This window comes from Musca autumnalis, unplaced genomic scaffold, assembly GCF_047663935.1.
Source record: "Musca autumnalis isolate F117 unplaced genomic scaffold, ASM4766393v1 scaffold_3, whole genome shotgun sequence".
Taxonomy (NCBI): Eukaryota; Metazoa; Arthropoda; class Insecta; order Diptera; family Muscidae; genus Musca; species Musca autumnalis.
In genome coordinates, this window is record NW_027411866.1 from 227,414,577 (window position 1) to 227,438,350 (window position 23,774).

General features: G+C 35.4%; 1 protein-coding gene across 16 annotated transcripts in view; it reads left to right on the forward strand.

The window, feature by feature from the left end:
• Positions 1-7,043: 7,043 nt before the first annotated feature.
• Positions 7,044-23,774, forward strand: part of Adar (Adenosine deaminase acting on RNA) — a 431,247-nt gene continuing 414,516 nt past the window's right edge. For 2 of the 16 annotated variants that reach the window (XM_073977105.1, XM_073977112.1), the window contains exons 1-2: positions 7,084-8,364; positions 20,548-20,871. In XM_073977105.1, coding sequence (XP_073833206.1) covers positions 20,833-20,871 — 39 coding nt within the window. In that variant the 5' untranslated portion in view covers positions 7,084-8,364; positions 20,548-20,832. Of the gene's footprint in view, positions 8,365-20,547; positions 20,872-23,774 lie in introns of all 16 variants that reach the window. The other 14 variants (XM_073977121.1, XM_073977126.1, XM_073977103.1 and 11 more) reach the window with 12 other exon arrangements.

Below are 23,774 nucleotides of genomic sequence, written 5' to 3' on the forward strand. Positions count from 1 at the left end.
TGTCTTTTTGGTGAACAATTATAAATTTCTAGGTATTTTTGCAGGATGCACTGAAGATGGGGCCGAAGTGCTGGAAGTTGTCGAACGTTAAGTAAAATGAAACAGAAACAGTTTGCAAAACCCCACAAATACAATTTAATCGAAAAATGGTGGAATATAAATAAAATCACGTGTCCTGTCGTTTATCTGTTAATTGCTACCAGCCGCACGAATGTTCACAAAATGCGTTTAAATGCAACTGTCACATTTTGGATCGTTTCAAGCAGCACGCTGCTGAAGCACATATAAGACAATGTTTCAAGTTACGAAATGAAAGAAACTCATGGATGCAATCCTTTAAACGGACAATAAAATACAAGATATTTTTTCAGCAAATAAAACTATGTACGTATATACAGTGGCACAGGAAAGTATACATACACCCTGCAAAAATGCAGTTTAGGCTAAATCGTTGGGTTTTTTACAGCAACAACTGCACTGTGTGGCTCCTTGGTGACAAAATAACCATAATTACACAAATTTATTTTAATCTAATACGTACATTTAATACAATTAAAGAAATTCAATTTTCACAACACAGAAAAGTATACATACACCCCAAAGAAATACGAGTATTATCGTAAAATTTATGGAATTAGTAGCAAAATTTATACATTTTTTAGTTTTGGCGAATGTATCTGGGTGTTTGAGATATATTTTAGAGAAAAGACAATAATTTTTGAGGGTCAAATGCCGTTACTTAGGGTCAAATTTCATATATGCCTCGTTAAAGCTGACCCTTGCTTAATTTTTTGCGTTTTTAGGTATTGTACTTTATAAAAAGCACAAAATTCGTATCAGATGGCAAATCTTGAGACCCTAAAAAGCTTTGAAGTTTTTTTTGTGCATAATATACCTTCCTGAACGTCGATAAATGCACGTTTTCCCTCAGATTTCTCAGGAAGTGAATAGACTCCGCGGAATTCTTTGTGCAAATTACATATAGATGGCCTTGAATTGCCTTGTAATATTGTCGGATACAATGCCTGGGCATTAATTGAATCAGAAATGTGACATATTTTGTTACAAACCTGTTCCCAAAGCTTCTAAAGCAACAAAATATAATCACTACCAAAAAACCATGAAATTTGTACTGTGAACAACGTCGTTTTCGTATTATGATCATTACCGTTACTATAGGCGCGAAACGTTTCGTATAATTGTATATTTCTGAGTCAATTGATGCCCAAGCATTGTATCCGACAATATTACAAGGCAATTCAATGTAATTTGCACCAAGATATCCGCGGAATCTATTCACTTCCTGAGAAATCTGAGGGAAAACGTGCATTTATCGACGTTCAGGAAGGTATATTATGCACAAAAACAACTTCAAAGCTTTCTAGGGTCTCAAGATTTGCCATCTGATACGAATTTTGTGCTTTTTATAAAGTACAATACCTAAAAACGCAAAAAATTAAGCAAGGGTCAGCTTTAACGAGGCATATATGAAATTTGACCCTAAGTAACGGCATTTGACCCCCAAAAATTATTGTCTTTTCTCTAAAATATATCTCACACACCCAGAGACATTCGCCAAAACTAAAAAATGTATAAATTTTGCTACTAATTCCATAAATTTTACGATAATACTCGTATTTCCTTGGGGTGTATGTATACTTTTCTGTGTTATGAAAATTGAATTTCTTTAATTGCATTAAATATACGTATTAGATTAAAATAAATTTGTGTAATTATGGTTATTTTGTCACCAAGGAGCCACACAGTGCAGTTGTTGCTGTAAAAAACCCAACGATTTAGCCTAAACTGCATTTTTGTAGGGTGTATGTATACTTTCCTGTGCCACTGTATATCAGTACCAAGGTGAAACAAAAAAAATTTAATAAAATGAAGTATAAAATTATATGAACATTTTGCTCAATTACAGAAACGGTCAGTTCATAAAAATAGGCGGCATCGTCCATTTTTCTATGAGTTTCAAGTAGTACTATTTTAGCCGACAATTGTGGTTCCTTCATTGTAGTCTTGCCTTCAAACTTCTTCACGATATACCGTGCTTTGCTTTTCTCTTGAAACAAATTAATTTAATGCCCGATGTAATAAGCGATGTTTCGCAACATGTTTCAAATTTCAGTACCGCTTCCAACATCCTAGACGAGCGGTATAAAAATGGTTTAATTATTCAAATTCCAATTGTATATCATTGGCATTAAAAACAATTCTTCAACTGTCATGGAAAAAAACCGCATCAGTAGGGTGGGGGTGAGTTCCACCTTCAAGATGATGTTTGACATCAGCAACACGTATAGCACCATTGGATACAATACGATTGTAAGATTGTTCAAAGCTGAGAATATTGCACGGACAATATTTATAGCTTTGCAAAGCAATAAAACAAACGAGTTTCCTTTTTAGCCAATGCAGACAATGGTGCGAGAATTGATCAAATTCTTTGAGGCAGTTAAAATGGTCCATAAAACATAATAATACAAATAGTCGAAAAATCTCCAACATTTCTTATACATCCGTTGTTTCTTCTCTTTTCGGCGACCAAAAGAAAGTTAATTTTTAAACTTTTTCACTTCATTGAAAAAATAAAATGTAAATTTCATATTTACTGACATTACGTACTTGTGTATATGTGTACGAGTATGTATAAGTATTTTTTTTGTCAAAGTGAATTTGGCAATGAACGGACTTCAAATTCAAAATATGAAAAAAATTTAAATCAGATGTTAGCATGAAAATACCTTTCTTGTTCTACCCATGGTAGAATCCATGGTAGAATAAAGTAGAGGTAGGCCAGGTATGAAAATCACTGAGAAATGCCACCCTGCAGCCATGGCTTAAAACGTCAAATGGCATGGTACAATAATAATAGTAGATGTACCTACATAGCTATCCCGTATTACAAAAACATATGGAACTTAGAGCTTCACTTTTTATATGCTAAAAGTGCCATATAGTGTAAAAACATTTCTTTAGCTAGACTCCAGAATATTCTTGTTGGAAAAGTGTTCCAAAAATAGCAAAAGTTCTTCCCAAACTTATGACAGTGAAAAAATGTCATTCACTTATTTTCTACTTGACAAGTTTGGCTAATCTGACATCGTGATTGCTGGTATCCGATTTGCAGATAAATGTCAGCAGAATTTTTACAAAAATTTTACATTTTACATTCCCGTACTTTTGGAACAAATTTAAATTAATATCAATATTTGATAAATTGTTCATTCGTAAGTTTTGCTAAAAAAATCGAAAATTTTATTTTGCCACGCGAATACACATTTTTTGTCCTTGTTTTCAATTTTAAGATATAGTGTTACCGCAGAAGTTTTTTGTTGGAACAATTCAGCGATACATCTACCTTTATGATTGCATAATGTCAAAAACAGTACAAAATGTCAACCCTGCTTTTGACAGATTAGGCCATAAAAAGAAAAAAATTGTAATCAGCTGTTAGCTGTGGCCTACCTTTACTTTATTCTACCATGGTACCAAGTGTACATTTTGTTAAAAATACTTAATGTAAAAATAAGGTATTTTATAAAAATAGTTTATAAAAGTTTTATAAAAAATAATTATTTTATGCGTTAAATAATTTTTTATGCACAGATTCATTGCAAAACTACATTTTGTTTCAATTTCTCTTATGTTTGGTTTACATTCGGCGTCTTTTCGTGATTTCGAAGGCGTTTCGTGATTTCGGGCGGAATCAAGCAAAAATTATCATGATTTCGCATACAAAAATGAAATCATCTCATTTCGTGATTTCAGCGAAATCAACATCGAAATCGCAGTACACATGATATACAACCCTGTTATTGCCTGAAAAAGTACCAAAAGTTGCAACACTTTTCACGTATCACAATAAACAAGGTAGATGGTCAATTGATGCAACAAAAAATATTAGTATCAAAATTTGTAAACAATGTGAAAAAAATATTAGTTGTGTTCCTTTACTTACCTGTGGTTACCATTTTAACCATTTGTTACCATTTTTAACCTGCAAAGCATTCCTTAACCCCGAAAAGTGGCAAAACTGGAAGCAATTTTTAAGAGAGTGAGAGGGGAGAGAGAGCGAAAATGGCTTTCTCTTCTACCACAGGCTACCAGCAAAATTTCTGCAGGTAGAAATGGCAGAACTGATTTTTCTACTTTTGTTTGACGATTATTTCACAAAATGGACGAAAACTGAAGAAAAAGTCGAACACTGACAACACCAAATTAAAAACTGTGAAATAAAAGACGAAAATTGATTTTTTAATGTTTTTTTCTGACATTGCTGCCGGATCTACCATGTTTCCGTTCCTTTACTTTTCTGGTAAAAATGTTCTTGAGAGAGCAATTTTGAACAATTTTGACACTTTTCTCTTTTACCACTCTTACCATTAAAAAAGTAAAGGAACAAAGCTTTAAACTACTTTGTCACAATGCTATTTTTCAGTGTGTTATTGTACTTGTTTAATGGTAATGTTAGAAAAAAGAGCGAATTGTCAAAAATTGATTCCCCATCAAGATCTATTTATAAGGTCACGTAAGTAGCACAACAACAACTCTATTTTGGCCGAAAATTCTTCAATATGTCAAAATGTTTGTTTACGTTTTCATACAAATGATTCACAATAACAAAAAAATTGACAGATTGAAACCAATCAGCTGGTCGTTTTACGCCACCTTATAATTTCATCATGTTCCCCATACAAATTTCTTAAAAAATAATAGAACGAAAAAATTACGGAAATAGCAAAAACTGTAGCAAATCAACGTATCAGCTATCGTATTTAGATGATAATGAACATGTTGCTAGTTTCTACTATGCTAAAATTTTATGGCAAAAAACAGGAGAATAGGGTGTTATTCGGCGCTGTTTTTTGTTTAAAGAGAAGTGCGAGTCTTGCTGAACTTCGGAGTACGGGAACGCATTTTTAGCACTAAACGGGAAAACTGCTGCAAGTTCTGAACACAACTTTTATCTATCAAAATTTATTATTATGCTGTCTCAACGATAAAATCATTTTTTATTTTTTCACTTGTTATTACTATACACAATTAATACGATATATAGATAATTTTCGAAATAAAGTTGTAAAGTTCTATATTGTCGTATATTTTTGATGACTAATTCAATTTACAACAACTTGTTTTGAAAATGATCATTGTGATATGCTTGAAATCAACAAAAAAAAATAAGTGTAAACACCGGGATGTATTTCAGGATTTCGTGAAATCCAGTGGATTTTAGAGCGCAAGTGTAAACTTGGCATTACTATGTTTTGCAACTCGTCTTAACAAGAATAACCACCACAAAGAGCAGACAAAATCTCGTACGAGCAATCGTATAAATGTAAAACACCACTTAAAGTGTGTGGACACTAATATGCTGTTTATATTAGAGCTTTTTGCAGGGTTAACCTTCTTTGAGAGGATTTGTTTGAAATATAAGCAATGGAATTGACATTTAAAACCCAGTCGGTTTGTTAAATCCGGTTATATATAAACGGGGTATAACGAAACTTGAAAATAAACTTTAACGAAATTGGTTTCAAGAAACCTTGCTAGTCTGACCATCGACTTATGAAAATTTATTTGGCGTATATGCGATGGTAACTGAAAAATTAATCAAGTAAAATATAAATGTCTGTCTATTAAAATTTACATAAAACTGGATTTAATAAATCCCCTAGATTTTAAATATCAATACCATTGCGGATACTTCAATTAAAAAAGGTTAAATCAACAAATATCTCTAATGTAGACATGACGTAAAATTTACAAATCAGTAGTGCGATTCTCTAACACATTTTTTGAGTTACCGACAAAAATCGGTAACATTAAAACGCAAAATTATGAATGAAAAGTTAAAATAAAAGTTGACAACACTGTTGCTGTCGGTAGAACTTTACGACTACTTTTTATTGGTCGCTAACTTACCGAATAATATCTTTAACTAACGAAAGGATAAGCATTTTAATCATCTGGATTTCATTTGACGTTTAACCAATGGATTTGACAGTTGAAATCGAGTGGATTTCGTAAATGTAAACCAAGCATACTACTAAATTATCCAACTCTGTGTCAAAACAACCCAAAAGAGAGTGTTTTTGCAGTACTTTCGTTCACGTAGCAAAGTCGTCGTGCAGTTTTCAAGTTTTATTCCCCCAAAAAATATATGTCCTTAATGTACATCGAAATAGAAATAAATGTATAAAATGTCATATGAAATTTGACACTAATGTTACAACCCAGTTCAGTCAGCTGTGTATTGCTGCTACCTTTTCTTATGCTATGTTTACATTTACGAAATCCACTCGATTTCATCTGTCAAATCCATAGGTGAGATGAGATTTCATTTGACGTTTGAGCTATGGAATTGACAGATGAAATCAAGTGGATTTCGTAAATGTAAACTTAGCATTATTCTACCATGTTCTAACTTGGCGTTTACACAAGACAGACTGTCTGCAAATACAACTCTGATTTACTAATATATACAAACATTTGGCTAGTTGCCTCGGCACTGTCTGGTAATTTTCGTAGACAGTAAACATGGACATTTTTGAATAAATGAAAACAAAACTATTTCAAATAACAAAAAAGTCATGACGACTTTGATGAAACAAAACAAAAACAAAATATGTGAGAGGAAAACAAAAGGAAATCGATGATTTTCATTCATAATTTTACAACTGTTTTTGCAGTTGTCGGGACGCCTACGTCACACAGGCAAGTTTTGGATTTTTGACAATCAATACATGAACTCAACTGTCCTGTCATGTGTAAATGCAGGGCTAGTGATTATTCTTGTATTTATTGAAGAAGCTTATAAAAATATTTTTTTTTTAATTTTTAATAAATTTGACATTATTGGTAATAATTTTTTCAAAACAAACACAATCACAAAATATTGATACCAAAAATATATGTTGGCAATTGTGTACCCAGCTTAACCGGAATTGTAAAATTGCAGCTACTGTTGCTATGTGTGAACCATGAGTAATTTGGAATACCGTTGGAACGAAACGTGTGAGAACGAAACGTTTAGTACTTACTTTAGTACGTTTCATTTTTGTAGATTTATTTCGGTTAATTTCCTCGCAGACTGCGGTTCACACAATCGCCAACAAATCGAATTTATTCGTTTATCGTGTTTTATCTGGTTCAGTTGTGTCGTCTTGTCCTGTGGAAAAAATATGAATTGAGTCTAATAAATCACTTGTGTCTTGTCCAGATAGAAAAATAAAAGAAAAAAACATAAGTTCGGTGTTGGAGAAAAACAAAATGAAAAATTAATGTTTAATAAGAAAATAAAAGAAAAAATTAAACGCGTTACATAGTCGCAGAGCCCCGCAAAAACAACAAAGTAGGGAATACTGGGAAAGCATCTCGCGTCGTCGCCGTCATTGTTTAGTTGTGAAAACATAATTGTTTTGCAAAGGAAATATTAACGAAAAGTTACACATTAACCCTAGTAAAACAAAAGTTCTGGAAATTGTGGTGTAGTGAACCTCAGTGAACCACCAATTGGAAAAAGAAAACAGCCAACGAAAAAAACCTTTTAAGCCATTGAATAAACTGCAGTAGAAATTAAAGTGCCCGAAATCAACTTTATGGAAAGAAAAGCCAAAGTTGAGCGCAGATATCATTCGAAAAAAGTAAATAAAAAATTCTTTTTATTTTTTTTGTTAAATTTTCATAACAAATGACAATGACATGAAACGAAACGAAGAAAAAAACTTGCACCCTCTTTTTGGTTATTTTGTTATTGTTGTTGGTTGATTTTGTTCTGTAACGTTGAAAACACACTCTCACACATGATGCTTCTCGCCAAAAACAACAAAAAAATTTAGTGGTGTTTACTCTCTCCATTTTTGTTAAGGTTGACAACAGAGAGTGGTGTTGCAAATTGGGCTTTTGTTTCGCTCGCTCTCTCTCTGTCTTTGTGGGGTATATACGCCATTCGTTCGCTCATTTATAGCCGTTATTTGCGCTTTGTGAACACTCTGAAATTGGGAAAATTAATTTGTGAATGGAAGAAAGAAAAAGTATGGAAAAATAGATAATAAACCGCAAAAAGAAAATCACAAAATATTTAAATTATGACAAGAAAGTTGACTGTGTCATGGAAATAAACAGAAAAAAATTGTCAAAAGCCTCCTAATTCAATTAGTTTTGTGTATCGCGCGTTAGTTTGTGTGTGGTGTATTTGTTGCAAAGCCTCGTTTCTTCTTGCCTAAGCAAGACCGGACAGACTTCAAAGTGTGTGGATTTGTGCAAATTTTGGTGTAAAAAATAAAAACTCAAATAAAATTGTGATTTTTGCTAGAATTTTAAGGACTAAATAGCCATAAAATAAGGAACAAGGTAGGCCTAGTTGTATTGTCCAGTGCCTCCTTTCAGGATTCACATTTTATAAATGTGCTTGGTGTTGTTGTTACGGATTAAAAAGTAAAAGTTGTTGAAATGTGTGTGTTTTGTGTGTGGTGATGAAACCCAGATTTTATAGTTTTCCAAGTGTTCCTCCTCTTTTTTTACTTCCTCATCCTCAAAGTTCGTTTGATAAGTGGTAGCGCGCAATGCCATTGGGGGAGGGGGTGGTGGTATTGCTGGGGTAATAAAATACCAGCTACAAAACTTGTCCGGTTTTTTTTCTGTGCGTGTGTGTGTTTGCATCATTTTCTCCTGTACTTTTTATCATCTCATTCTTGTGTTTTTTTTGCATGCTTCATGCCACAGCCTCTTGCTGCTCTTCCAAGTACACTCTCTCATACTATATCCCTTCTCTGTGTGTTACAACACGAAACATGTTTACTCCCCATTTACATCATTTACATTGGACAAGGCTGCTTGCTGCTGTTGTGGTTTATTGTTGTTGCCATTTTCCCCGGTATGTTTTATTGATTTTTATTTTCTTATTGGTGTTACACGCTGCTTATGTTGTGTGTGTTCTCTATATTCTGCATTATTTTGTGGTTCTTGTTGGCTGCATTCATTCGTATTCCCATTAGAAAAACCATCTTACCGTGGCTTGCATTTCATTTTCTCATTCTGATATCCATTGTTTTGTTGTTATTCTGCATTTTCTGCAATAAGATTTGTTTCGGTGTGGCATTTTTATTTTCTGGCTGTGTTCATTTTCAACTGCTACCTGCCTTCATCATCTGCTGGGTGATGCAGTGATGCCACTGTGTTGGCGTTAAATATTGTCGAAAAAAGGGTGACTTTTCTTGACGAAGCAAAAAAATGTCCAAGCTCTACTTTAGACAAGGGTGAACATTTTCGTTCCAGTTTCACTTTACACCATTTGACAGTTATCGTACGTCGGTCGCATTTCGAAGCCATTTAAAATTGTTTGACTTTTTGAACCACACAATTTTCAACCCCTTGCATTACGTGCATGAATTTGCTTGCAAGCCAATAATTTCAGGTTTGTAGCTAATCAAAACGCCATAATAGCTTGGGTTTTGTGTGGATACTGGGGTAATTTTGAATAATATGACGTTTGCGACAAAAATTAATGCGTTCGGATTAGCAGCACAAAGAAAATTGAATTTTGGGAACAAGTTTCGTTAAGGGACACCTTTCGGATTGGATTGAAATTTTGTACCATAGGTAGTCATTGGTACCCTGATCACAGCGAAATATCATTATCGGGGCGGATGTCCCATACTTTCCGAGGTATGAGTCTTGATTTTTCTGATTACCATAGGCAGTCCTTGATAACCTGATCACAGCCTTATTTCGTTTTCCGGTGGAAGGTCCATACCTCCCGATTTATGGTTTCGATTTTTGGGGAATATTTTACTTTATAACCATGTTCATCTGAGTTATTTAAATTACTAGATTAAAGAAACACACAAATATTGTTGAAATTATACAACCAAATTTATGAAACTGGATAATACCCACAAGATTGGCTGAAATCTACGTTTATAACGATTCCCAAAAAAATTAACTGCGAAGACGTGCGGAGACTTTAGATTAATAAGCCTTATGAGCCATGCTTTTAAAATATTCTTAAAGGTAATACATAGGCGCATATACCCAATATGCGAATCACACATGGGAAAAACTCAATTTGGTTTCAGGGAAGGCATGGAAACTCGAGAGGCCCTACTCAGTTTGAATGTACTGATACAAAACTGTCGAGATGTGCAAAGAATTAACAAATGTAATACATGAGTCAGATCCGAGCAGATCATATAGTACAAATTTCACAATCAACATTGGTCAACAAAAACATATCAGCACATATTTTGCTTTCAAAAATAAATGGTTCTATACCGAATGTTTTAAGAGCAGAAACAAATCTTACAGTTTACTGAACAAGTTCCGAAAATCTGGGAACTCAAATGACAGAAAATCTTACGTCGATCAAAGAAAAACTTATGATAATTTATGTACAATAAAAAAAAACAGAATACTATAGACGCTTGGAAATAACGTTAGCCAACACATCCGACAGTAAGGCTTGGTGGAAACTGGCAAAAGAAATCAGACAAGTGAATCCAAATGCCAACTGTTGTATCTCTGTGGAGGATTTAAGGCCCCAGGAAATGACCGGATCCCGTACGAATTTTTTTATCCATGCGACAGATTTATTTTTATAGCTATTATGCAAATGTTTTACAAGAACTTTGAATGGGTGTATGCTTTTCGTACCGGGATAATATTCCCTATACACAAGAAAGGCGAAACTGCTGATGTTAATAACTATAGAGGAATCACATTCATGAACTGTGTCGGAAAACTAATGATTGGCATGATCAACAGGAGAATAACGAATTGGCTTGAAGAACGACAAATATTAAATGAGTACCAGGCAGGTTTCCGCAACGGTTATTCCACAGTTGACAACATTTTTAACATTGCCGCAATAGTTAAACTAAAGTTCAACGAAAATAAAAAGGTCTATGCTTTTTTTGTTGACTTTAAGGCTGCCTTTGACGGAGTACAAAGAGACCTTCTAATATACAAGCTCTATGAAATTGGCCTGTCTTCAAAAATTGTATCATTTGTTGATGAGATTTATAAGAAAACGAAGACAGCTGTGTGGTCCGACACGAACCTATCTGAATATTTTGACACCAGTACATGAGTAAAACAAGGATGTCTACCCAATTCTATTTGCCCTATATCTAAATGACCTTCATGAACATCTTGGCGGAGTCCTTTTTTACAAATATTCACCTACTTATGTATGCGGATGATATCGTGATAGTGGCGGATAATCCGAAAGTTTAAAAAAAAAAAATGATTGATATGCTAGAGAAATACTGTGAAAGATTGGGGATGGAAGTAAACCAGGGCAAATCGGAGATAATGGTATTCAGAAAAGGAGGCAAACTTTCTGTAAATGAAAAAGTGGACTTACAAGGGAGAAACTTTGCCGGTAGCTAATGAGTGCAAATACCTCGGAATAATATTGACCCCAAAACTGTCGTTTACTAAACATCTTATGAAAAAAGATGAAGCAAAATGTCTCCAAATATGGGGAGTTTCTCATTTCGAGGATGTTGAAAAACTGTACCGATATTACATTAAGCTATTATTGGGACTACCAGAAAATACCCCGAATTATATAATCGCATTGGAGACTAGATACGAACCAGGATATATCTACACATACTCTCTTCATTTGCAATATTTGGCCAAAGTATTTTTTGATCTCCAGAATCACAGACTGCCTCATATACTTGCTCTTCAGCTATCAAATAAAAACCTGTCATGGTTCAAAGATTTCAAGTAGCAACTGCAAGAGCATAATGTCGACAGCAAAAATATCAAAAAGGGTAAGCAATATTGGATAGAATCAAGTCATAAACTGTTGGAGAAAATAAAAAACAGATCTCTTAACCTACACATTCAAAAAGTTATGCAAAGCGAACATAGAATATATAGAGATCTTGATCTAAATATCGGTTCCCTTAATTGCAAAAACTACAGTCAAGAAAATATTACGCTCATATTGAAAACTAGAGTAGACCTACTGTACCTAAACTCTAATAAATACAGGTCTGGAGAAGAACGGAGATATTCTCTATGTAATATGGGAGAAGATAAAACCCTGGTTCATTTCATTGGTCGCTGTCCGATATTGAAAAACATACGGTTCAAATACTTCCCCAAATTTCACTTGCTACATAATGAAATAATCACAATCTTAAATGGTGGTGAAGATTTTTGTTGGGTTAACTTATGCAAATTCTTAAAAGAAGCTCAAAGCTATAGATATACTTTAATAAAAGAAATTAATTATTGAATAATCAAGAAAACAAAAATATAATGTCAACATAAATCACTCGAATTCCAGCTGACGGTTTTCATATAAACCATGCTGAATAATTTCTTTATTGTAATAAACCTGCTGTAATAACTATTTATAACGTTTATGAAAATAAAGAAAAATTTAATTGAATCATATGCTTTATCGACTACGAGAAATCATTTGACACGGTCAAACATGACAAGTTGATGGAAATTTTGATATCAATTGGATTAGATGAAAGTGACCTTAAATGCATTAGAAACCTGTACTGCAACAGATAGCCAACATTCAAATAGATGGTGAACTTACCAACGATGTTCCTATTTCAAAAGGCATTAGACAGGGTTGTATACTATCCCCTCTTCTATTTAATGCGTATTCCCAAAAAATATTGGAGGAATAAGAATAAATAATACATTCAAAAACATTATACGTTATGCCGACGACACCACATTACCTGCAAGCAGCCTCGCAGGATTACAAAAGCTAGTAGATGCTCTTAAACATGCTAGTACATCATGTGCTTTAAAGATTAATATAATGAAGACGAAGTATATAATTATAAGTAGAAGAAATACCGAATCCAACATTGCCTTATACATTAATGGAACTCAAATAGAAAGAGTCGCCAAATTTAAATACCTCGGAGTGCAAATTAATGACCACTGGGACATATCAAAGGAAATAAAATTCCGAATTGAAATGGCAAGAAACTCTTGTTTTTCAAGTATAGAAAAATCCTAACGAGCCATGACATAACCATGGAACCTAAAAAACGATTTGGTAAAAGCTACATATGGCCCGTTTTATTATACTCGGCAGAAACATGGACGCTAAAAGCAGCAGACGAGAAAAGACTGCACTCGTTTGAGGTTTTGGATATGCCGACGGATCTTAAAGATCACATCTCAAATAATGAAATACTGAGACGAATGAATACCAATAGTCAAATGACCAGATTGATAAAAACACGAAAAACTGTTCATTTGGGACACCTTATGAGAAATAGTAAACATAGTCTACTCCAAGCTATCAGAAGAACCAAAATAGAAGGACGACGACCAAGAGGGAGACGAGAAATAATATGGATCAATAACATTCATGGGTTTTGGTGCTTGAAGTAGTGACTTACTCCGGAAAAATATTGTACCGTTGAAACAGAGACCGCTAGAACAACCTACAGAAGAAACAAAACGGTAGATCCGTTCGAGAGTTATCTTGCCCTCCAACCACTACAGACGGTCTCATAGGGTTTTTTTTTCACCTTTAAGGCTATTTTCTCAGGAAGTATGGACTTGCCCCTGATGAAACTTGTACCTTCGTATGGGGGGCAGTGAATACAAGTTGCTACAACAAAAATTAAAGCGATTCGAGAGCAGGTCCTAACCTGAACTTTTCCAAAATTTCGTGTGCTCGTGCCCGAAGGAGTGGACCGATTGAGTCCATATTGGAACCTCATCTGAGTCTGGTAGACATTTCACGATTTGCAAAGTATGGGCCAAATCGTTTACTCCCTTCAAGAGTTATCGTGCGTAAACATTTTCCGAACATTTTCGAACTTTTGTGGGGGAGGTATTGGAAGGGGTGGACCGATATAACCCATCTTCGAACTTAAACTAAGTTTGGACGAAATATTACGAAAGCCAAATTTTGGACCGAATCGGTTGATCCGTTTGAGAGTTATCGTGCGCACCAGCCAGCCAGACAGATAGGCGGACGGACATTGCTAAATCGACTCCAAATGGTCTGAAACACATTTTGTCCAAACATACTTGGGGTCTAAAACCATTATTTCGATGAGGCATATTTTGCCGTATGAAAGTGTATATACCCTCCTTAGCATAAATGCTGAGGGTATAAAAAGTATCAATGGAAAAATTGATGGAAGACCATGTAGAGGAAGAAAAGATGTTTCTTGGCTAAAAAGTATTCTGACACGGACTGGACATCAAAGTGAAAGAAGATTATTGGATGTCGGATGTCTATATAAATATCCATTCATCAAATGCTACACATCTGGCCTGTTTTATTATATGCAGCAGAAACGTGGAAAATAAAGGCGATTGATGAAAGAAAAATAGAATCATTTGAAATTTGGATGTACCAGAAAATATTAAATATACTTTGGACAGATTGCATAAGAAATGACGAGGTACTAAGAAGAATGAATCAATCCCAACAACTCCCTGTACGTAGGTTTCTATGCAGCTACAATAACAACTTCTTACGGCAGTTAAAAATATCAAAATTATAAAAAAAAATAAATCCGAAAATTTAAAAAATCCTTAAAAAAATGGCAAACCCTAGCTCTCCACCAAAATTCAGCTTTGTGAAAATTTTTGCTATTTCAATGTCTATTTTGACTGGGCTACAAAGCGTATTCCAAGAAATTAATTTGGACATAAACATTTTTCAATAACAATTTTCGTTCATATAAATTATTTTAAGTTTTGAAGCCGAACAAAATTATTGCTGCTGGTGCAATAAGGGTAAATATATTCGCTAATCTTCGCCTACCAAGTGAGAAAGGAATGAAGCAAAAACGGCGAGGATCAGCGGCTGCCAACCCAGCATCAAACCTATACTTCTACGTAGGTTTCATGCTGCTACAACAACAACAAGATTGGCTTCCGAAACGCCAGGATGCTTAAGACATTTACAAAAGCAACTGACGTTTCGGAAGTCAGCCATTATGATCCACCCACAAATACGATACGGAGAAGAGGAAGGCCAACAAAACTAAGTGGCAGGGGTAAACAGGGCAATCGAGAATATATTACTCGGAATTTTCCGCACGAAAAATAATTTTAAAAAGTGAAATTCTGTTAAAATCTATATTATGGAAAATTTTCACCGAATCAACAAAAATATTCCCTTTTTGGACATAATTATGGAAATAAAAAATTGTGAAATTGTGGAAAGGGAAAAAATTCCGCACGGAATTTTTATTCATGATTCATACATTCTTAGAAAGCAGTGAGAGATCGAAAAGTGATTCTGAGCAATCACCATCAACAAAAAGAATAAGACAAACAACCACCGCGGCTAGAAACTAAAGTACTGGACATTGCAAGGCCTATGGCTGCAACATAAGTTCGTTTACTATTTGTAAAAAATGCAATGCATATCTTTGTATCGTACTAAATACCAATTGTTTTGAAACATTTCATTCAAAGAAACATTTTAGTTCGTTATAACAAAATATTGAAATAAAAGCATTAGTTTTATGAACTACTATGTGTTGTAGAACATATAGGTTCTCTGAGGGCCGATGTCGAATATATTCGAAATTTGGAATCGAACTACCCAGATTACCATTTTTCCCAGATTCTGCATCATCTCACGAACTTCTTGAAGTTTGTGGGTGCGGATCGTCAGATCACATCATTTTGTTAAAAACATATTTAAATTGTTGATTTTGAATAAACCATAAAGTGACCGACTGTGTCAACTAAGTTGAATTTTAAAATTAGTTTAAAGCATTGATGCTCAAAATAAAAAAGAGAGTGAAGTAGTGAGAGAATCACAAGAAAGTTTATATCAGCATTCAGTGGTTGTTAGAACTGGGACCAGAAAACATGTGGCGGATGTGTGCGGTTCTGTTCAGTTTCCCCACTAAAATTATGCGTACATCCATGCACATGTTTACTTGTCGGCTGCTCAACGACGACTGATTGTTATTCTCATAGTGAGTACACGAATCATGTAGTCACGTTAACGTATATGGATGATCTTGGCTGGTTTAAAGTAGGGATGCACAAAACAATATATGTGACAATATATGAAACGAAATGAAATTTACGCTAGAGTACTGTTTTGTGCATCTCTAGTTTAAAGTGTTTTTTTCTTTAATTTACAATCAACAAAACGTAAGTATCGCCTGAATACTTGTTGCGTTGTTGTAGTTGCAAGTCGTCATATTGTAGTCCGTCTTTGTTCAACAATATATTTGGTTCATAATCTACCCAGTAGAATTTGAGCCCCTACAAGTCCTTTCGACAGTATTGGAACTTGTACACATCGTGCTATTGTATACATCAGAAGTCTCAACAACAACGATCCTGTATGTGTCTATCACCAAAAAAATACTCGATGAGTTTCGGAGTCCGGAACGGGGACCCAGCATGGATCCATTCTTATATTTCTTACACATATTTTTTTACCCATATGTTTAATTGTCAATAATTATATTTCATACTTCAATTACATTCTTTTTACGTTAAGCTCGATCATATCGTTACACTTTTTCACCAATCAGTTTTACATTGGATGCAAAAATGTTTAGCTATGTTCCATACTGATGCCACTCTCTTCTATCTCTATACTGTTAATTATGATGCAATTCGGTAATACTGAAAGAGATTCCAGTGACGCTACCAAAACTATTGTCAGAATTTTAGCCAGACAACGGAGAGGCGTTAACATATGTCACATAAACGCGCAAAGCTTAGTAAATAAATCAGATGAATTTAAATATATGTTCGAAAACTCAGGAATGGACTTGATATGTGTCTCTGAAACGTGGCTCAACTCTTTTGTTCCAGATGCATTTTTTAATCTTCAGTGATATACTCTGTTTATATCTGATAGAAAGCGCCGTGGCGGCGGAGTAGCCATTATTGCAAAAAAACAAATTAAATGCGAAGTTTATATTAAAGTCAAACACGGGTGATGATATTGAATTTATATTCATAGAACTCAAACCTAATAATAAGAAAATGTTGGTAGGATGTATTTATCGTCCAAACAGTTCTATTGATATGGGGTATAGTAATATTATACTCACTGGCGATTTTAACTCTAATATAATTGTTAACTCCCTTCTGACAAGCGTTAGGTTTGTATGTCGTCAATAACACTTCTCCTCGACAGTTAATACTTTGTTCGACCTATTCTTTGTCAATAACACCTCCAATATTCTGCTCTATGATCAAGTATCAGCACCATGCTTCTTGAGGCATGATCTAATATTCCTTTCATACAATTTTAATGCATTCACCGTCGATCAAACATATTCGTGACTATAGGAATCTGTGTAACTATGAGTTGGAGGACAAATTTTTCCAAATCAATTGGAATGAAATATATACCCTAATTTCAGCTGATCAACAACTCCAATTCCTGCAAAATAACCTACTTCTGTTGTACAACGCCACTGTTCCTATCAGAAATAAATTCATCACACCTAAAAACAAACCCTGGTTTAACCTTGATATTAAAAGACAAATACAAGATAGAGATAGGGCATATTCTAGGTGGAAACGCCATAGACTAATAAAAAGATAGACGAAGGAATACTCAATTTTGCGCCGTAAACCTACTCAAACAAGAAAACTCAAAAAAGTTCGAAGACGTTTTTTGGGGAAAATGGCAATATTTTTACGGATATTTTTGTCTGAGGATATTGTTCCCATCAAAAACTAACCCCATGTAGCCTTTTGCCAAAACAAAATATTTATTAACTTGTATTTTTTGGCATTTTATTTTGAGTACCTCTGTAAGCATACTCAATTCGAACATACTCGGTGAGAGCATTCCTTCGTCTATCTTTTTATTAGTCTATGGAAATGCTACAAGCTCTAAAACCGAATACTACTACTCTCGGTTCAGTTCTGCACTTGACTCCAAGAGTAAATGGAATATTATTAATGATGTAGGTATTGGAAAACCCAAAACTTTTGGCTTTTGTATAGACGATGTAGACGATCTTTCTTTCGTCAATATACCAACTACGAATGCAGATCCCCTTTTCTACACGTCTGATGATGAGGACATACGTTCGGAGGGAATATTTGAGTTTCGATGTGTCACACATCTAGAAGTTCTGAGCTGTTTCTCCAGTGTCATATCGAATGCCATAGGTCCAGATGAAATTGATCCTAAGTTTATTCGAATCCTAATCCCACGTTTACTACCTCACTTCACTCACCTTTTTAATACCATTTTAATCACCAGTGTCTTCCCCAACATTTAGAAACACGCAAAGATCATACCAGTACCAAAACGTAATTCAGAGTTTCGACCCATTGCAATAGTACTACTACTCTCGGTTCAGCTCTGCACTTACTCCAAGAGTAAATGGAATATTATTAATGATATAGGTATTGGAAAAACCAAAACTTTTGGCTCTTGTATAGACGATGGAGACGATCTTAACAAAACTTTCGTCCAAATACCAACTACGAATGCAGTTCCCCTTTTCTACACGTCTGATGATGAGGACATACGTTCGGAGGGAATATTTGAGTTTCGATGTGTCACACATCTAGAAGTTCTGAGCTGTTTCTCCAGTGTCATATCGAATGCCATAGGTCCAGATGAAATTGATCCTAAGTTTATTCGAATCCTAATCCCACGTTTACTACCTCACTTCACTCACCTTTTTAATACCATTTTAATCACCTGTGTATTCCCCACCATTTGGAAACACGCAAAGATCATACCAGTACCAATACGTAATTCAGAGTTTCGACCCATTGCAGTACTTCCTTATCTCTTCAAAGTCTTTGAAAAAATAATTCATATACAGATGTCAGAATTCCTTGAACGTGAATCAGGATTCCGCTCAGGTCACAGTTGCGTATCAGCACTAATAGATGTTTCAGAATCTATAAGGACTGACATCAATGATAACAATGTATGTTTTCCGGGTCTTTTAGACTATTCTAAGGCATTCGACACAGTCGACCATAGTAACCTCTGCCTTAAACTGTGTAAATTTTTTAACTTTTCTCAGTCCGCCATACATCTTATTGAGAGCTATTTATCAGATCGGTCACAGTCTGTGTACTACGGCCACTCTATATCAATGCCTCTGACAGTTAAGAAGGTCCACTTTTATTCTATTTATATGCTAATGACCTACCCCTTCAACTAATGCACAGTCGAATACACATGTACGCTGATGATGTTCAAATATACCTGAGCAGTTCTGTCGACGATATCGGTCAGTGCATTAATAACCTAAATGACGACCTCAACAGAGTCTGCAAATGGGCCAACGCAAACGGTCTTGCCTTAAATCCTAAAAAATCTATGTGTTTTGCTATTCACAAAAGGAACAATTTCACCATAGAAAACATTGAAATTTCCCTAAATCTTGAAAATATTGCAATTGTTCAGAGCGCTAAAAATCTCGGGGTAAACTTCAACTCCTCTTTAAGCAGGACAAACCATATTAATCAAGCAGTGGACAATACCTATGCTAAATTACGTGCTCTATGGCTTACTCAGTAATTTACTGCAATTAATATAAGGTGTCTACTGGCCAAAACTTACTTAGTTCCAGGATTAATTTACGGCTGCGAGCTCTTTGCGAACTGCGACTCTCTAAGTAGACGCAAACTGAATGTAGCTTTTAAAAGTATCATTCGCTATGTTTATGGCTTGCGTAGAACGAACTGAGCATATTTCGCAATATAGTAAATCCCTGTATGGCATCAGTTTAACTCTACTCTGTATGAAAGCCATAATATTCCTACAGAAAGTTATCTATAACGGAAAACCTAAATATCTCTTTGAACGTCTGAAATTCGGAAGATCTAATGGAGGTAAAAAATTAAACCATTGAGACGGCAGAGTCTCGTATCAGTTAATAAATAAATATGAAGTTTTAGATTTTTATCCCGACAATTTGTTTTTGGACACTGAAATGGTTAAGGTATCTACATTTTCCCATGCTCGAGTGGTGGCAATTTCGAAATGCCATTCGGTCCGTTTGTAAGATCATAGTCAATTTGTTATATTAAATGATGTCATATCTAATATTTACCTTATTTTCTGTTGTACCTCAAGGTTCTGTCCTCGGGCCACTTCCTTCCTTTTTATATTTGAATGATTTACCACTTCAGCTTAACACTGATATTTATGTAACTTATTTGATAACACATGAATGACAGCTTGAAACAATTTCATAAGAAAATCGAAAAAATAATAACATATAAGGTAAACTTAGCCCTCCATATGATGTCCTTAAACGTTTCTTTTACAATTTCTTCTTTGGTATTAACATAATTATTTATGATTGGGGTTAACAGTGGTACATTTATACGTATCCTTCTGCTAATTAAATTTACACAAAATTATTCTCCTATCCTATCCCCTCACCCACCCCACATCCAATCAACACTCACTTGATAATTAAATCACAATATTAATTACTATTTACACGTATTGTCATCAACCTTGTTATGATTTTTTCATTACGTTTTTGTTAATTAGTTTTTTACCTTCTTTTTTTCTTTTTTCCATTTCTTTTTTTCCGCATATCCCCCGAACAGAATTCATCAGCATTGTGTGCACTGATTATTGAATATTAAATTGAACAGCAGTAACGTCAAATGGAATAAAGATTGGTCATCAAGATTTACAACACAGTGCGAATAAAAATAAATTAACCACGCTACCGATTATCTCTCTAGTATTTTGAAATTTTCATCATCAACAGTCATCAGCATACAATTTTAAGTTTTCTTGTTTGATTTTGCAACAACTCCTCCATCCCAAAAAAGAAAAAAAAAAAAACAGAACAACAATTCGATAATTTCAACTTCAAAATTCAAATTATGTTGAACAACGCTAATAATAAGGGTTCACCGCCGAATGTAAGTAGCCTTTTTCGTCATTTTTTATTTTGTTTTGTTTGCATAATTATTTATTATTGTTGAAAATTATTATAAATTATTTAGTTTTCTTTTAATATTATATTTTTGTTTTTAGAGTATTTTTAGTAACGAAGAGTTGTGTAGATACTATTTTTACATTTTAAAATACTTGCAAAATGTTAATTATTATCCTTGGGGTAATTTCAAATTTTTCTCTAAATAGTGCTCACAATAAGTGCCCAAAGTAACCGATTTGGTCCAACCTTAGGTTAGGTTTGGGGATGTGCAGCCACTAATTTATGACTGCGTCACTCGGAGACCTTCCATTGTGATCATCAGGGGGAAAGAAATGAGGGATGTGCTGTAAAGAAAAGATGAAAGAGGCAAAAATAAAAAGGAAGCTATGAAAGTATAAAAGAAGAAGAAGAATTAGTTTTAAAGAAGAAAAGGTTTGGGTGGTGATGGTTGGAAGAATATTTGAAAGATGACATCGGACTTAATGTTTCAGGATTTGATGGCTTTAAGAGTCGCTTGACTATCCACAAAGATAGTTACCGGTTCAAAGATTTCTGCATATCAATTCCGCTGCCTTCCAAATCGCGAAGATTTCAGCCTGGAAGACACTACAGTTGCTATCTAGCCTGTAAGCGTACTCAAGACAAAGCCCTTCACAGTAGACGCCAGCCCCCGTACTTTACTCCATCTTGGAACCGTCTGTATAAAGGCCAGACCGTCCAGTGGGGTGTTACTACGGTTCCAGTCGTCTCTACTTGGTATAACGACATCTATATCGTCAAATCTCAGGACTGGTGATACATAGTCGCTCAGTTTTCCCACGTTGGTTCACATTGATACCTGATTTATTCAGGATACATCCATGCCCATAGGCACAACCGCGCCAGAGATTCTGTTCATGTAGCCTTAGGGCACTACGAGTTGCCTGACACTTAATGCTGAGGCTCAGAGATCTTAGGTTCAGCTTTGCGTTCAGAGCAGCTTGGGGTGTGCTTCTGGTGGCTCCAGTTATGAGAATCGCGGCAGCTCTTTGCACCTTGTCTAGTTTCCTGGATGTCGATTTTTGGTGCAGTGAGTGCCACCAAACAAGAGAACCTTAGGGTAAGATGGACCTAACCACCAGTGTATTATCGACGGGTTTAGACCCCAACTTTTCCCAATAAAATTCTTGCATGAATAAAGTGCAATCAGTCCTCTCTTCGCCCGCTCCTCAGCATTCCTGTTCCATCGGATTGTGCCAAGATACTTTGCCTCGGGCGAGAGCTGAAGCGGCACTCCATCCAGTGTTGGTGGGACAAATACGCCGAGCTTACGCTTCCTCGTGAACATATTTAGCATATTATTTATCCAACAAGTTAGGGTTTCGGGTGTGTTAACTTTTTTAAATGAGAGTTTTATGGACTCAAGTTCTACATTGTTGAAAGCTCCATCTATGTCGAGAAAGGTAGCCAAGGTAAAGTTTGAGTTTTCCATGTTCCTCTCAATGAAACCTACCACCTCATGCAAAGCAGACTCCACAGATTTGCCTTCGATATATGCGTGCTGTGAGTTGCTTATAGAGGCGGTGTCTACATGACTCCTTATCTCCAGATCGATCAGTCTTTCGAGAGTCGTAAGGATGATAAGCTAATGAGTCTGTAGTCATTTGGTGCAGAGTGACTAGGTTTTCCCGCTTTCCAGATCGATCAGTCTTTCGAGAGTCTTAAGGAGAAAGGATGATAAGCTAATGGGTCTGTAGTCCTTTGGTGCAGAGTGACTAGATTTTCCCGCTTTCCAGATCGATCAGTCTTTCGAGAGTCTTAAGGAGAAAGGATGATAAGCTAATGAGTCTGTAGTCCTTCGGTGCAGAGTGACTAGATTTTCCCGCTTTAGGAATGTATTTAACTTTTACCTCTTTCCACCGACCCGGTACATACGAGAGAGTCAAAAGCGCCCTATAGATCTCCTCCAGGATTTGATAACGGGTGTTTTTTTTTACAGGTTTGTTTTTCGAATAGAGATAAAACTGGCATTTTGTGGTCAAATCTGTCAACTCTAATGTCATTTATGTTCAGTTTGGTTTGCCATTTCATCATAAACAGGTTGACAAAAGAACAACACTTGCAAATCGTGCAAATTTATTTCGAAAATAATGGTTCAGTTCGCGAAGTTTACCGCAAGCTCCGTCCATTTTATGGTCGACATAATCGTCCATCGGAGCAATTAATCCGGTTAACCATGGATCGTTTTCGCACTACGTTTACTCTATATGATAATACGCATCCGCAGAGACGTCGAACAGTGCGCACCGAAGAAACAATTGCCGCTGTAGAGAGCAAAGTGTTGAAGAGGACCCGAATGAATCGATTCGCCACCGTGCACAGCAATTGGAGCTTTGTCCATCAACTTTATGGAAGATTTTGCGCAAAGATCTTGGCTTGCGACCTTACAAGATCCAGCTTGTGCAAGAATTAAAGCCGCGAGACCATGCAATGCGTTGTGATTTTGGTGTATGGGCCGAAAATGAGATTGATCTCGATGCTGATTTTCATCGCAAAATTTTGTTCAGTGATGAGGCTCATTTTTGGTTGAATGGCTACGTCAACAAGCAAAATTGCCGCATTTGGAGTGAAGAGAATCCACATAAGACCCTTGAGACACCATTACATCGACAAAAACTGACTGTTTGGTGTGCTCTATGGGCTGGTGGAGTCATTGGACCATACTTCTTCCGAAATAATGCTGGAGAGGCTGTTACCGTTAATGGAGATCGGTATAGAGCCATGATAACCGACTATTTTGTCCCCGAATTGGATGGCATGAATGGGGATGAGTTGTGGTTCCAACAAGACGGCGCTACATGCCACACAGCGCACGTCACAATCGATTTTTTGAAGGAAACATTCGAT